Source organism: Salmo salar, chromosome ssa12 (assembly GCF_905237065.1).
Source record: "Salmo salar chromosome ssa12, Ssal_v3.1, whole genome shotgun sequence".
In the NCBI taxonomy this organism is placed as follows: domain Eukaryota; kingdom Metazoa; phylum Chordata; class Actinopteri; order Salmoniformes; family Salmonidae; genus Salmo; species Salmo salar.
In genome coordinates, this window is record NC_059453.1 from 44,056,634 (window position 1) to 44,073,445 (window position 16,812).

A 16,812-nucleotide genomic window follows, 5' to 3' on the forward strand; every position below is an offset into this window, starting at 1 on the left:
TTGGATGGGTGTTTATCTATTTATTGCTGGTGGAGAATTCTCTTTAGATGGCGTTCTCGGCATCAGCCTGGATTTTCCTCTCGATCATCTCCCTCAGGCCCTTGCTGAAATGTAAGTTTGCCCCAATGATGAGGTAACCCTGAAAGGTCAAGTGAAAGGTGGGAGAAGCTGATTTAGCTGCGGTTTATCAACAGGGCCACATTCAGAAGGCAAACGTTATGGAACGTACTGGATAGAAATAAGAATAGAGTTGAAGTGATACATTTTTCAATATGGCATAGAGGTGTGTTTGTTCTACATAATATATATAAAATATTTCTATCTGAACATTCCTCGATGTTGTGCCCTGCTGATGTCAAGATGATGTGGGTGGTTATGATTATCATGAATAATTTTGAACAATTGCCACTCGGATAATACTGAACAAGCTAGAATTTGATTAGAATATCAAATGTGTTGTTCTCGCATAGTAGAAGTAACAGAAGCCTTGAGACTTACATTATGATACTCCACCACTTCCTCTATGAAGTCCATACCATCTGCAAGAGGGATAGCGACGCCTCTCTTGGTCCAGTCTAAAATTGAATTACGGATGAAGGATTAAAAATACAATGTCAACCATTTTGAAAAAATATGTTTTTGTTATCTGAGTTACATGTTTTATGTACATTGAGTATTTATTGTGGGGTTAAACTGATCTGCTTTAAAAGGATACTCACTATTGATTATGGGTACTATTGAGATCTGCAGCATAGTCTTGAGGGGGACTTGTAGGGGAATAAGCTATAGAGACAGAACAAAGAGACATTTTTATTTATTTAACCTTTATTTAAATAGGCAAGCCAGTTAAGAACAAATTCTTATTTACAATGGCCTACCCCGGCCAACCCCTAACCCGGACGACGCTGGGCCAATTGTGCGCCGCCCTATGGGACTCCCAATCACGGCCGTTTGTGATACAGCCTGGAAACGAACCAGGTTCTGTAGTGATGCCTCTAGCACTGAGATGCAGTGCCTTAGACCACTGCGCCACTCGGGAGCCCATACCTGTAATATATTACTGTAAGGGTTAATGGTAGGGGAGACCGTGGATGGTTGTCTCACAGGTTGGTTGTCAAATGTGTATTTTAAGATTAGGTCATCCACTTGGTCAATTCATGTCTTCATCACAAAGGTGAGGGGAATTTTTTCAAATGTTTTTCAAATGTGAAATTAAAAAGGTCTTTGTTAATGTAATAACATACGTTTACAGGACTTCAGAAAGGTGTTGAACCCATAGCTATACATACAGTGCCTTGCAAAAGTATTCACCCCCTTGGTGTTTTTCCTATTTTGTTGCATTACAACCTGTAATTTAAATTGATTTTTATTTGGATTTCATGTAATGGACATACATAAAATAGTCAAAATTGGTGAAATGAAATGAAAAAAATTACTTGTTTCAAAAAAATAAACGGAGAAGTGGTGCGTGCATATCTATTCACCCCCTTTGCTATGAAGCCCCTAAATAAGATCTGGTGCAACCAATTACCTTCAGAAGTCACAATTAGTTAAATAAAGTCCACCTGTGTGCAATCTAAGTGTCACAGGATCTGTCACATGATCTCAGTATATATACACCTGTTCTGAAAGGCCCCAGAGTCTGCAACACCACTAAGCAAGGGGCATCACCAAGCAAGCGGCACCATGAAGACCAAGGAGCTCTCCAAACAGGTCAGGGACAAAGTTGTGGAGAAGTACAGATCAGGGTTGGGTTATAAAAAAATATCTGAAACTTTGAACATCCCATGGAGCACCATTAAATCCATTATTACATTTTTTTAAGAATATGGCACCCCAACAAACCTGCAAAGAGAGGGCTGCCCACCAAAACTCACAGACCAGGCAAGGAGGGCATTAATCAGAGAGGCAACAAAGAGACCAAAGACAACCTTGAAGGAGCTGCAAAGCTCCACAGCGGAGATTGGAGTATCTGTCCATAGGACCACTTTAAGCCGTACACTCCACAGAGCTGGGCTTTACGGAAAAGTGGCCAGAAAAAAATAAGCAAACACATTTGGTGATCGCCAAAAGGCATGTGGGAGATTCCCCAAACATATAGAAGAAGGTATTCTGGTCAGATGAGACTACAATTGAGCTTTTTGGCCATCAAGGAAAATTCTATGTCTGGCGCAAACCCAACACCTCTCATCACCCCGAGAACATCCCCACAGTGAAGCATGGTGGTGGCAGCATCATGCTGTGGGGATGTTTTTCATCGGCAGGGACTGGTAAACTGGTCAGAATTGAATGAATGATGGATGGCGCTAAATACAGGGAAATTCTTGAGGGAAACCTGTTTCAGTCTTCCACTGATTTGAGACTGGGATGGAGGTTCACCTTCCAGCAGGATAATTACCCTAAGCATACTGCTAAAGCAAGACTTGAGTGGTTTAAGGGGAAACATTTAAATGTATTGGAATGGCCTAGTCAAAGCCCAGACCTCAATCCAATTGAGAATCTGTGGTATGACTTAAAGATTGCTGTACACCAGCAGAACCCATCCAACTTGAAGGAGCTGGATCAGCTTTGCCTTAAAGAATGGGCAAAAATCCCAGTGGCTAGATGTGCTAAGCTTATAGAGACCTACCCCAAGAGACTTGCAGCTGTAAATGCTGCAAAAGGTGACTCTACAAAGTTTTGACTTTGGGGGGGTGAATAGTTATGCACGCTCAAATTGTACGTTTTTAGCCTTATTTCTTGTATGTTTCACAATAAAAAATATTTTGCATCTTCAAAGTGGTAGGCATGTTGTGTAAATCAAATGATACAACCCCCCCCAAAATCTATTTTAATTATATGTTGTAAGGCAACAAAATAAGAAAAATGCCAAGGGGGTGAATACTTTCGCAAGCCACTGTATGTTACAGAGATCAATAGAACACTGACCGTGGGGTAAAGTGCAACGACGGTGTCATTGGTGGCCATTAAAATAATCTGATCTAACCAAGTGGATATTTGTAAAATACGTCATCATTTATGTGTTCTAACAGGCCCACAATGTCGTTACTAAAATCCTATTTGGATATATTTGGCTGTTTTCGCTGCATAATATTTAGAAGTTGTCCTTTTTAGAATTAGAAAACAAATCTAAATGCTAACTCCAGTTCAGTTAAACTGATAGCATAGCTAGCCATATAGAAAGGTGGTGGTAGTTGAAGCCGTTTTTAAGTGTAATGCAGTTGATTGGTGACATTTACATTTTAGTCATTTAGCAGACACTCTTATCCAGAGTGACTTAGAGAAGTGAGTTCAAACATTTTCTCGTACTAGTCCCCGTGGGAAACAAACCCACAACTCTGGCATTGCAAGCGCCATGCTCAACCAACTGAGCCACACGAGACCAACGTGTTGGTGTTGAGAACTATTCAAGGATATACTCAGATTTGTACCACAATATTGTGTGAAATACACATAAACAATAGCCTAAATGTAGACACATTTTGATGGGCAGCAGTGAAAAGATTCTGAATCTTTCTCCCATGGGCTGCCCATGGGGGGATGTGTGCGTGTCATTTCCATTGTTTTGGTCAACCACATCACCCATAGACATAGTTATCACATCACATCACCCATAGACATAGTTACACAGTAAATCAAGGAGAGTTGATATCACAGGGTAAATAAATGTAGAGTTCAATTGACTACTGGAATTATCTTAACCCTCAACAGAGTGATATGCTGCCTGGAGTTAATGTTGATACGTGGAGTTGATTGGGACTTAGTACTTTTAACTCCATTAAGAGTAAACAGATACAGCACATATGGGGGATAAATGAAGACTCAGGCTGTTTACCATTGAAAAGAATGGTCAGTTCCTGTCTACTTAAGGGGTGGCTCTCCCATATACACCAATGTGATAGCAGCTGAGTCTGTGCTACTTAGTTCATTGACTTCCATTGAAACAGAAACATGAGGGAGTGTCATTGTCATATTTCCCAGCATGCTCTGTTGCAGGGTGATTTTTAGAATTGTTTGTTTCAATATCTGTGTTTTCACAGATAGAAAAATATCTTATGCTACACATTGATATGTAACATACATTTTCCTAAACTCTAATCTCTAATGGTTGGCTTTATCGGTTCAGTTAATGACAAGCAGTGGTGGGAAAAGTACCCAAATGTCATACTTGAGTAAAAGTAAAGGTACCTTAATAGAAAATGACTCAAGTAAAAGTGAAAGTCACCCAGTAAAATACTACTTGAGTAAAAGTCTAAGTATTTGGTTTTAAATATACTAAGTATCAAAAGTAAATGTAATTGATAAAATGTACTTAAGTATCAAAAGAAAGTATTAAAAAAAATCCTTATATTAAGCAAACCAGACGGCACGATTTTCTTTTTTTTTTATTTACGGATAGCCAGGGGCACACTCCAACACTCAGACATAATTTACAAATTAAGCATTTGTGTTTAGTGAATCTGCCAGATCAGGTAGTAGGGATGACCAGGGATGTTCTCTTGATAAGTGTGTGAATCGGACCATTTTCCTGTCCTGGTAAGCATTCAAAATGTAACAAGTACTTTCGGGTGTCAGGGAAAATGTATGGAGTAAAAAGTACATTATTTTCTTCTGGAATGTAGTGATTGTAAAGTACTTATACAAAAAAATGACTTAAGTAAAAATACTTTAAAGTACTACTTAAGTACTTTACACCACTGCTGACAAGGCTTTTTCAGTTTACATGCTGTAGGTAGTCTGAAAACAGCTCTCCTGCCTTGTCTGACATGCAATCTGAATGTATATTGTGGGTGATGTAAAATTGCTGAACAATCCTCCCTCTTTAATGGATACCAATAGAGATTGGATGTAACATTGCAAGCCACCATATGACACAATTGAGTATGGTTACACGCAGTGATGTAAAGTGTGTAGATGGGTGAGAGAAAAAAACTATTTATACATTTTTAAATTAGGCTGTGAAAACAAAATGTGGAATAAGTCAAGGGGTATGAATACTTTCTGAAGGCACTGTAAATTAATCACTAATCCATGCAGGCCCATCACACGATGCTGAGCCTCCAAACCATTTATACCATAAGCTACCTCATTGCATCAAGGTGGATGAAAACATTCACAGTTTTGAGAGGCCTCTGATTTATGAGGAGTGTAAAGGACTACATTCTGAAAGTTTTATAAACCACTTGGTAAAATACTCCCTTTGATATAGAGCCTGTTGTGGTTTATGAGTCCAGCGCAGTGGACCAACCTCATTCTACCAGTCAGGGCTTCTATTCTTCTATTCTGCTGGATCCATTTCTGATGCATTGACCATTGAGAGAAGCAAGGAGTATAACATAACTGTTGAGGTAAGTAAAAGTCCCTGTTTTATGTACAGCCATCCTATGGATTCCGGAGGAGAAGACAACCATGCAGCAGACCACTGCTATGTAGTGTGCTAATGAAGAAAATAACATATTTCTTCAGACCAATACTAAATCATGGTCCAACTATGTCACCTATCAAGCCAGAGAGATAAACCTTGGCATGCCGGAAGGCCTTTTTTCATCTGATTATGACTGCTGCCCAGATGTCCAAAGGTTCATTTCTGAGTTTTATTATTCCTACAAAGAGTTTTATTCCTCAATGTTCTCTGAGAACATGTGCTTTCCTCAGAACCACTTTTAGGGTAGGTCTATATGCCATAAGAGATCCCCAAAGGTATCCGTAAGTTTATCCAAATGAAAACGGGATGATTCTGACATGGAAATGCCGGTCAAAAGATACACATTTTGATTCTGGACGGAGATCAAGCAATGTTCTCGGAATTAATTAATTTATAAATCCACTTGAAATTAAATATTTGTCATTATGCTTCTTTACTTTTCTCTTGTGGAAACAGGTGTTGTTTCATTGGTCTTCATTATTAGTCTTGATTTGGGTTAAGGCATTAGGTTGAATGTAGTGCAAGTGAAATTATATAGGGTCATAATTGTTAGAAAGCGAGAGAGAGAGAGCGCAGAATCTTACCACCAGTGATTCCAAAGCAGACTGGTTGGAGTAGATTTTAAACCTGTCAATAACAACAGAATACACTTAATGAATTTGCCTGTGATGCTACTGTGATATTGTGTGTGTATGTGTTGAGGTGTGTTTGTATGTGTATGTATGAGTGCGTGCGTGTGTGAGTACATGCATGCCTACCTCCTCAAGTCTGCATGAACACCCAGTCTCTTGCCCTTCATGGACACCTTGGCATTGAATTTGGCCACCTGCAAGGAACAAAAAGATCAACTTTACACTTTTCTCTACACTTTTCCTTCCTGCTTACCTTGAGGAAATCACTGATCTGACATGGTTAAACTAGTGAGAGCAATGGGTGGAAACCACGTTTTCACCCATCCTCTCACTTACAGATCAGTGATTACCTCAATGAAAGGAAGAAAGCTTTTTTTGTGAACAATTGTTTTTATTTGTTCATGTCAACGGCAATACAATCGATAAAAAACAATACAATTTTCCCACCTTTTTTAACAACCCCCATACCAAACATATCCCTGGCGGCCCCAACCTCAGTCAACACATAATATAAAGGAGCAAAAACATACAGATCAAATAATAACAGCAAACACTCAAATGAAATGAAAAAGTACACACAATGAGACTGTTTACCAATATATCGCCACCAAGAAAGCATTAGGAAGAATGCATTTGAAACAATATGAATCCTTCCTTTCTCAGCTCCTACAGAGCCAATCCTTAGCCTAACTATCAACTATTCTCATGGTTGTTCTTTTTTTTTCTTTTTTGATAAATATCAGTAGCTATTAAATGTAGAACATGAAAAGACAAGACGTCTTCTTTCTCACTATGGTCATGCTGCTGAGCTGAACAGGTGCCTTGCCGGGCGGTAGCACCATCACCGTGACGATGGCAGTGATGGCCACAGTGACCCCGGAGGTCTTGACGGTTGTCTTGGGGGCAGAGTTCAACTCCAGTTGCAGGGAGATCGGGTACTCCACTAGGGCTGGGTTCTGAGAGAGACGTGCACACACACACACACACACACACACACACACACACACACACACACACACACACACACACACACACGCACACAGGAGTGGGTGAGTGGAATGCAAAAGTGGAATTCAATGTCTTGACCCTATTTGTGAGGGCATGAGGTCACAATCCTGACATACATACTCACAATCATCATAATGGTGCCAAAATATGTTGTCCTAAGGAGCATCTCCAGATCCTTTGGCATCTGAAAACATAGTATTCAATTGCTTGTATTAGAAATTACTATATTCATGTCATACTACTACTAGAACAATATTGGTATGCTGTGAAAAAAAGAACAACTCAGAAATTGCATCTGATTTAAGTATGCAGACTCCTTTTTTCACTAGTATATATTTTCAGCCTAATGATTGGGCAGATCTCCTCATTATGTAAAGAGGTGCAGTACCAAGCATGACTCAGCTGCTTATTCAAATCTGTGTCAACATGTTTGGTAGCACCTCTGATGCAGACACCAATTCTTAAAGGCTATAACAGACAATATGGAATAATTTACACCTCGGAGCTAAGAATTACTTGCGTCATGTCATGTGTAGGCTAAAATGCAGGGGAGAGAGTACGGTTGCAAGACATAATGGGGGACTCAGGCCTCATACTTATGTGCTCGTTGGCGATATTCATTTGGAATATGCCAGCTTTATAATAGGAGTACAACCCACTGTCAAAGAAGTACTCGGACAGAGCCAGGTACACCATGCGGTCATACTCTCTCACAATTGGGCTGATGGCATAGTTCACCAAGGTGTTGCTCTCGTTCCCGAGCTCAAAGAACATGCCCTGTGTGGCACAGTAAAGAGAGAGGAAGATACAATACTGTAGAGATGAGAGTGAGATACAAAAATAAGTAACACTTTATTTTAGGGGTAACTACATAAAGGCTTCATAAAACAATCATCATCTATAAGCAGTTTGATTATGTCAACAACTGCATGTTGATAATTGCAGTATGAGTGACATTACTGTGACTTAACAAAAAAATCAACTCACTGTTGTATGTAGTGAATGCATAATGTATGGTTCTGGATGTGTTTTGAAGTGCTTATGTATGTAGCTTTCAAATAATGTGTTATCCTAACATACATACATAATATACACACGGTATGAGATTAATGCACAGCAAGCTAGACTATCTCACTCACCCTGAAATCCATGTCAAGACTCCTTGAAGTTACCACAGGGTCACTTAGGAGAGAGTAGTCGATCCCCACATACTTGTCTACTTCTGTTCGCACTGGATGGGTCCAAATTAAAACAAATACAATTATATTTTCTGTGTGCAAAACTTCTGGTCAGAAAATATATATATTTTTTATGTTAGTTTTGTTATATAACCAATCTCTAAAGGCATTTTCCAATGAACCACTGTACTATCTTACCTGGAATTGTCTCCAACAAAGAGTTGATTAGAACCAAACCAGCGTGGTTCATGACAGGACAGATCTATGAAAAGAACAGACAAATGTTAAAGGAACTGTCCAGTGCCCCATATTTCAATGAAATATAGCCTATAATTAATTACAATATGAGTGAAATAGATTTTCTTCCAAATTGTTTTATTCAGTATGTTAAAAAGTAGCTTTTATGTGTACCCCTACTTGCCCTGTTCATTCAGAGCAGAACGATGTGGGCTTAACACAGTCATCATAAATATTAATGACGAGTAAACAGCTGATTTGCCAGCTCAGCCAATGAAGATGTAATCATAAGTGTTGATATGTTGTAAGTGTAACCAGTGTTCTAGAATGAAATGAACTAATCTGTCAGCACCTGCTGGTTCAGAAGGAAGCGCATTCCTGTGGTCAAAAAAGTCGCCAGGAAGTCATACACCCTCCTGCAACGGAGTAAACCAGAGTTGTAAAATCATTGAATTACACCCACTCATGTTAAAATATCCAAAATCTGAAAAATGCTCCAATATTGCTTATAGCCACATTATACTGAAATTAGTCTCCATTGCACACAGAATTAACATTTAAAAAAACTCTTTGTCAAGGGAGACCTGACTCAGGATCAGTTTTGTATTTTAAATCATAATGAATAATATTATTATAGACAGGGAGGATCTTAGATCAGCACACCTACTCTGAGATGCTTGATACGTGGTCCCTGGACAAGAAAGCAGCTCAAGTATTTTAAAAAGACTATCAACAGGATTTACCCCAAGGTGCCAGTGAACTTCATTTTCATTTTGGCGATGGAGGCATCGCAGGTGATGTTAGAGATCTTGAGGCGTCCCAACTCATCTCTGGTCATGTGCAGGACAGTGTGGATGTTCACGCCTTCTGCAGAGGCGTTGATGGCTCCGGTGTCATAGCTATGAGACCACAGAAAATAAATATTTTCAGACCGCCATCATACATACTCATCAACGTCATAATCTCAACCATATAAAGTAGCATCAAAAGGTTTGAACTTCCAATAGACTCTCCTTGGACATCATCTTTGAAGTTTGATGTCATCAATCTAGCGTACCACTGCATGACTGAACTCCTCAAGGCTCTACAAGATACCATTGTGAGTATTTAACCACAGGCATTGTTTTGCATACAAACGTATTATTTTCTTGATACATTTTATTTTATTTATTTCACCTTTATTTAACCAGATAAGTCAATTGAGAACCAATTCTAAATTAAATTAACGACATAGCCAACAGGCATAACATTGCAACAGTGAACAGGACAAAAAATAAAATACACTATACAGAAATATTCACAATGGGTTAGGGTAGAAAAGTCCAAGGAAACACAGCAGACTTATTATTCAGCAGGTACGTTGATCAGATAGCAGCTCAGTTCATGTTTTTGAAGGAGTCTGATGGGACGAATGTGTCAAATTGTAAGATCTTTTGCAGCTCGTTCCAATCGTTGGAGGCGGAAAACTGAAATGAATGACGGCCAAAGGAAGTGCACACTTTGGGAATGACCAGTGTGATACAGTGCCTTTGGAAAGTATTCATACCTCTTGACTTATTCCACATTTTGTTGTGTTACAGCCTGTATTCAAAATTGATTAAATTGTAGTTTTTCTTCTCACCCATTTACACATAATACCCCATAATGAGAAAGTGAAAACATACAGAAATATCTCATTTACATAATTATTCACGCCACGTCAATACTTTGTTGAAGCATCTTTGGCAGTGATTAGTCTTTCTGGGTAAGTCTCTAAGAGCTTTCCACACCTGGATTGTGCAACATTTGCCCATTATTCTTTTCACAACTCTTCAAGCTCTGTTAAATTGGTTGATGATCATTGCTAGACAACCATTTTCAGGTCTTGCCATAGATTTTCAAGTAGATTTACGTCAAAAAACCAACTCAGCCACATTCACTGTCTTCTTGGTAAGCAACTTCAGTGTAGGTTTGGCCTTGTGTTTTAGGTTATTGTCCTGCTGAAAGATGAATTTATCTCCAAGTGTCTAGTGGAAAGCAGACTGATCCAGGTTTTTGCTTGAAATTATGGAGAGTGGTACACAGTGACGTGTTGTATTGGATTTGCCCCAAACATAACACTTTGTATTTAGGACAAAAAGTGAATTGCTTTGCCACATTTTTTGCAGTATTACTTAAGTGACTTGTTGCAAACAGGATGCATTTGGAATATTTCTATGCTGTACAGGCTTCCTTCTTTTCACTGTGCCAATTAGGTTAGTATTGTGGAGTAACTACAATGTTGTTGATCCATCCTTAGTTTTCTCCTATCACAGCCATTGTCCTCATGGTGAAATACCTAAGTGGTTCCCTTCCTCTCCGACAACTGAGTTAGGCACAACGCCTGTGTATTTGTAGTAACTGGGTGTATTGACACGCCATACAAAGTGTAATTAATAACTTCACCATGCTCAAAGGGATATTCAATGTTTGCTCTTTTATTTTTACCCATTTACCAATAGGTGCCCTTCTTTGTGACGCTTTGAAAAACCTCCCTGGTCTTTGTGGTTGAATCTGTGTTTGAAATTAACTGCTCAACTGAGGGACCTTACAGATATAGTATGTGATGGATACAGAGATGAGGTAGTCATTCAAATATGATGTTAAACACTATGATTGCACACAGAGTGAGTCCATGCAACTTAGTATGTGACTTGTTAAGCAAATGTTAAGCAAATTAACTTATTTAGGCTTGCCATAACAAAGGGGTTGAATACTTATTGACTCAAGACATTTCAGCTTTTCATTTTTCATTTGATTTGTACACATTTCTAAAAACATAATTCCACTTTGACATTATGGGGTACTGTGTGTAGGCGATTGACAAAACATCTCAATTTAACCCATCTAAAATTCAGGCTGTAACCAACAAACTGTGGGAAAAGTCAAGAGGTGTGAATACTTTCTAATGGCACTGTATATCTAATAGCAGGCTCCTATTGGTATTGGAGATGTTGAGGAGTGAGCTGAGGTAGAGGGGGGACTTAAATGCACTAGGCTAGAAATAGAGACAGTAGTGGATAAAGAGGACTCACAATAACCAGTATAAGATGTGTCTCCGGAAGCTGAGAGCGATGGAGGAGTTCTGCACATTGAAGAGCAGTCCTAGGCCAGGCTGGAAGGCCAGGTCAGCGTAGGTCAGGTTCAGCTCATTTATCTTCACCCTGACCCACAGGAAGGAAAATACTCAGATCAGTGCTTGGGCTGATACTCGAAAGTCACTAGAAATCTGAGTCGAAATGTATTAGAAGTTCTCTTTTGGTAGCAGAAATCCTGTAGCCTGGTTGCCAACTGGTTGAAGTTGGCCAAAATAGAAACAGTGAGTGGGTAGAAATACCCTCTACATGGGTTTACATGGGTTGATTTTCCAAGAACCCAGATGTCTAGAAGATGACCTATAAAGTCAGCTTGGCTACTGGACTTTCTCTTACAGAAGATTAAGAAGTTCTAGCCTCTTCAACCAGAGATTGCCATGCGCATCCTTCTTTTTCACTTCACGTAGTGAGCTAAGCCATCTGTCTGGTTTACGAGGCTAGTGTCTTTATCTCTTAAAAGAGAATGTCCAGTTGCTAAACTTTATAGGTCATCTTTTAGAAATCCAGGTTCTTGGAAAATCAACCAATGCAGACTCTGCCCACAGTTCCATGATACAGTGGTTCTTCCTTTAAAAGTTGCATCATACTGCAGCACACCTTGCAGGCTGCCGCAGAATTCTATGGCACATTATTTAATTGTCAGCCATTGTTACCATTAATGCTAGTTAGTGCTAGTTTAACCACCAAAGGGCATCTTTGAGAATCATTTGATAGCCTTCAATATTGGCAGTACTAGAAAATGTAAAACCTTTTTTTTGTAAGAACATAGTATATGGGATTGATTTTAAGAAATGTAGCTTAATTAATTTTATTAATATTATGGCGTTTCTCTTCCAAGAAAAATGAAACCCTCTGGTTTTCCGTTAGGATGGAACGGAAAATATGGTGCTGTACAACATGACGGTCGGGAGTAGGCTACAGTACTAAGAGCATAACATTTCCACACCCTAATTGTAGTCTAACCCAGGGATTCTCAACTGGGGGGGTCGTGGGACTTATTCAAGAATATCATTTTTCATAAACAAATATTTTGAAAGGTAACCTTCACAACAAAACATGTATTTTGAAAGGATACGGCCTCACCGCATATTGTTGCTGACTTTCACAATGTTACCGCTACACACAGGTGTGCGTGCGCGGCACCGCTTATTGTTGCTGACAGCTTATTGTTGCTGACTTTACACGTGCAGCCTGAGCTCTACGCCACTCTCAAGGATGTGATCAAGCGTGTCAACTATATCAAAGAGACTTCCACAAAAAGCAGGTGTTTCCAGGATTTCTGCAGGGATATTGGGAGCGAGCACCAGCAGGTGCTTTATCATGCAGAGGTCCGCTGGCTTTCTAGTGGTAAAGTGTTGGGTCGATTTTATGAGCTTCGAGCGGAAATTGCTGCATTTCTTTCGGATAACAAGTCACCTCAAGGCCGAACATTTCGATTGTGAGGAATGGCTCGCACAGGTTGCCTACCTGGAAGATATTTTTGGTCATCTGAATTCGCTCAATGTGTCAATGCAAGGGAGGGGGCATAATCGATTTAAACAGAGGGACAAAGTGGATGCCTTCAAGATTAAGCTTACCGTTTGGGCAAATCATGTTTCTAAAGGGGGGTATTGACATGTTTCCCAATGATGATTTTGAGATTCAGAATCTGATCAACAAAGCGCACGGCGACACACTGAAAAAAAAAACGTTAAGCAGCATCTTGTCAAGCTGCAGGGAAAGTTTTGCAACTAATTCCCGGAGGAGAAAAGGAGAAAAGACGACTGGATACGGGACGTTCATTAACATTATTGAACTGGTTTTGACGTCATGCTCTGAGTCTGATAATGTATTCCACCCCACTCCTGAACTGGTCTCCTAATGAAAATGGCTTATTCTCTTGAATTTATAATAAATGTTTTCTCAGTTAATATAGCTGTGTAATGACTTTCTTTAATACCATAAGAGTAGACAGTGAGATAGAGTCTATTTTGCAAGTGAAGCCTGCCCAAGAAGGCAGCTGCAATACAACATTACAAAATGGAATCATCAACAGGCATTTTTTGTAAGGGCAAATCTGATCTGTGAGAATACCTAATACCTTTATATAATTCTAAATGAATTAATAATAGTAATCGTTTTTTTTTTTAAATAACGATATTTTGGAGATGCTTTCATTTTTTCAAATAAACTAAAGTGAGCGAGAAAAAGGCCATTCTTGAACATGGGGTGAGACATTCTTACTAATTTCTAAATAAAGGCAGTTTATTATTTATTTCTGTTTTTAGAGGGCGAGAAACCAAAAGCCCACCGTCGCCTCATGGATCTCCCGGTTGCTGCCGGCACGGGTATTGAACCAGCATCTGTAACAACACAGTTTGCACTGCGATGCAGTGTCTTAGACCGCTACGCCACTCGGGAGGCCCCATCCACAAAAATGTTAATGCTGATCAATTGCCTTGCACAATGTATCAGGAGTAATAATAATACTTTATCCCCCTTCCACATGTTAAAGGTTCCAATTGATAAAGTTGTTTTATTAATTAGTATATTTGAGTTTAACCACAATATTTGTAGGCACTCATATGAAAGGGATCTGGAGCAATTCGATGGCAGAAACTTCTGAGCAATAATGTGGATGGATCCCAGGGCTTACTCTTTGATGGTGTATTGGAAGTGGCCCTCTTTGCCCTTCATCTCTGGCATGGTGATGTTGCTCAGTTCCTCAACTACAAACTTCTGGGTCTCGTACTTCACTGAAATACAGGTTGAAAGAGTTTAGAGTCTAGAACTACCTAGTGAATACCTTAAGCAGACAATCCTGACAACTGAGAGGGGCTAAATGGATGACAGTGCTTTGGTAGAGAAATTCTGATAGTGGCAATGCAGTGGAGATGACATCTTCCTTTGGTCAAGACTGACCATTGAAGACTGTCTGGGACCATTGTAGACTGTTGAAAACTATTAAGATCACATGTACAAGAGCGTTTTTTGGGTGAATTTCTTACACATTTCGAGCCCCCTGTTAATGATCCGGATCTTGCAGCCTGGCGGTTCTACTGCTGACATGGCGGCGATTAGAGGGAACAGGAAGAGGATAGACACCATACAGGAAGCCATCACGACTGCCTGCAGGGGGGTCAAAACAGAAGAGAGGGAGAGTGGATAAGGACCCAGCCACCTCAAAGCTCAAACACTAACACATCCGACTCAACCAGGGTTGACTTCGGACCTAAAGAGCCTAAACAGAGTAAGTATTGCCTTACTTGTAGAACTACTCAATACTAGACCTCCAACCGGTCACTCTCAGTCATAAAAGGAGCAGTTTATCGTTGGTGACCAGCTTTCTGAGGTTGCTTTACTCTTCTTCAAAACTAGGGCGATAACATGATTCATCCAGTTCTAATGAACTTTATTGATGCTTTGTTCCATGAGAGACAATATGACCCAAAAGTCAGGTCATCAAGGTTTATATCATAAAATAAATTGGTATTAATTTCAAACATAAAATGTCATATTAAAGTCAAAGGTTATTTTTAAAGTCAGGTTATGAATGCCTTTTGGAGAAACTAAGTGCACTGCATTTCTCAATGTCCCTCTTACCCTTTTCTTAGGACAGTGAACAAAATCAAAAACTAAATGTAGAGACATGATTACTAGCCACTTACAAACAGGTACGTTGTATCCCCTTCATTATCAAAAAGATAGGCAATTTAGAGATGCTATGGCAGTGTAGTTACAATACCAGATGTTATTGTAGGCTAATCTGTACATTCATATTGTCAACCTTGCTTACAAATGTTTTGAAAATAGTCCCTAGATATCATGAGCAACAGCAATGTCAATGGAGTTATTCCTTCTTGTCCTATACACCACTATCACTCTCACCACCCCACATTCTCTCCATCACAAGTTAGAATTCAAAGAAAAAATCCTGCAGACAAAATCTCTTACCTCAAAGATGGAGGGTCTGTGGAAGGCCAAACAAAAGAGAAAAACAAAGAAAACCCCTAAATGTTTGTTTTCTTTAAGGTATCTCCACAGTCTGAAATTCAAATGCTGCAGTCTATTTCTCTGCCCTGCTGTAGCATGTACAGTTGCTGAGTAAGTGAGTCAGAGAGAGTGTGTATATACGTGTCAAAGTGTGTGTGTGTGTGTGTGTGTGTGTGTGTGTGTGTGTGTGTGTGTGTGTGTGTGTGTGTGTGTGTGTGTGTGTGTGTGTGTGTGTGTGTGTGTGTGTGTGTGTGTGTGTGTGTGTGTGTGTGTGTGTGTGTGTGTGTGTAAAGCTGCACAGCCCTTTGTCTCATTCAACAGCAGGGGCAGCAGTGATTGCTCTACTAACCCCCCATGGTGAGGAACTGAAAGGCTTGAAGGAAAGCAGGATGTTTTTTGACCCATAAGATTGACTGCCGAACAACCCACCCCCACCAACCCCATTTAGCTTAGACTCTCTACAGTCTAAACTCATAAAAATGCCCCCCCAGGGAATGAAACAAATACTCGACAGTAACTCACTAACATGATTCTACACTGTTCTCACATCATCTGCCTTATCTGGTCTTATCAGCATGTGTGTGTGGAGTACGGGAACCGGTTAACTCAACAATTGGAGAGAACAAAACAAGCTAGAACAAAGTTCTTCAAGGGGACTCAAGGAGGTCATTGACCCCCAAGGGGGACATCTCCCATTGATTAGACAATTTGTACAATTTCCTCACCCCTTCCTCATAATATGTACAGGGGTGAAAGATTGAGAGTTCCCAGAAGGAACTGCTTTAGTGTCTTCTGCACAACAACATTGACCACCACACAAGGATGAATGCATGTGCAGCTGTACGTGTCTCACTTCAGACATATAAACCACCAAGTGTTTAAAGCTGCAATATGTCACTTTTTGTATTTGTTTTTATAGTGGTCATCCAATGTGATGCAACAGTAACAATATTGTGCATCTAGCCTTCCGAGAACCACTGCATTCATTGGTTTTGGGGAGCCAGGTTTTGGGGAGCACACAATGAGTGACGTGTTTTCCGTCAGTGAGGAGGCGGTGTGATAGCTAGTTAGCTGAGCTCATGGCCAGCACTTGGCTAATGGCTGGAGGAAATAGCTAGCTTACAGATATGGCAGATGTGAGGGGCAAAAGACCTGACCCAGCAGCAACTATTATTCCATCTAAGCCAAAGAAACAGACACATTTTGAGAGCAGACAGGCAAAAGGGGAAAGTGATAGAGAGCGGGCC

At 39.9% G+C, this 16,812-nt stretch overlaps 1 protein-coding gene across 2 annotated transcripts; it reads right to left on the minus strand.

Annotated features, from left to right (window-relative positions):
* LOC106565079 (phospholipid transfer protein) lies at positions 1-15,668 on the minus strand. Of its 2 annotated transcripts, XM_014131715.2 has the most exons (16): positions 15,527-15,668; positions 14,581-14,701; positions 14,229-14,328; positions 11,534-11,662; positions 9,224-9,379; positions 8,833-8,896; positions 8,442-8,505; positions 8,205-8,296; positions 7,669-7,842; positions 7,190-7,252; positions 6,849-7,013; positions 6,184-6,251; positions 6,010-6,052; positions 720-783; positions 499-575; positions 1-139 (listed from the first exon to the last, which is right to left on the minus strand). In XM_014131715.2, the coding sequence occupies exons 2-16, from the start codon at positions 14,690-14,692 to the stop codon at positions 44-46; spliced, it is 1,467 nt and encodes a 488-aa protein (XP_013987190.2). In that variant the 5' UTR covers positions 14,693-14,701; positions 15,527-15,668; the 3' UTR covers positions 1-43. The 2 variants fall into 2 exon arrangements, with proteins under 2 accessions (XP_013987190.2, XP_013987189.2); XM_014131714.2 differs by lacking the exon at positions 7,669-7,842 and having other exon boundaries at positions 7,190-7,249.
* Positions 15,669-16,812: the final 1,144 nt, after the last annotated feature.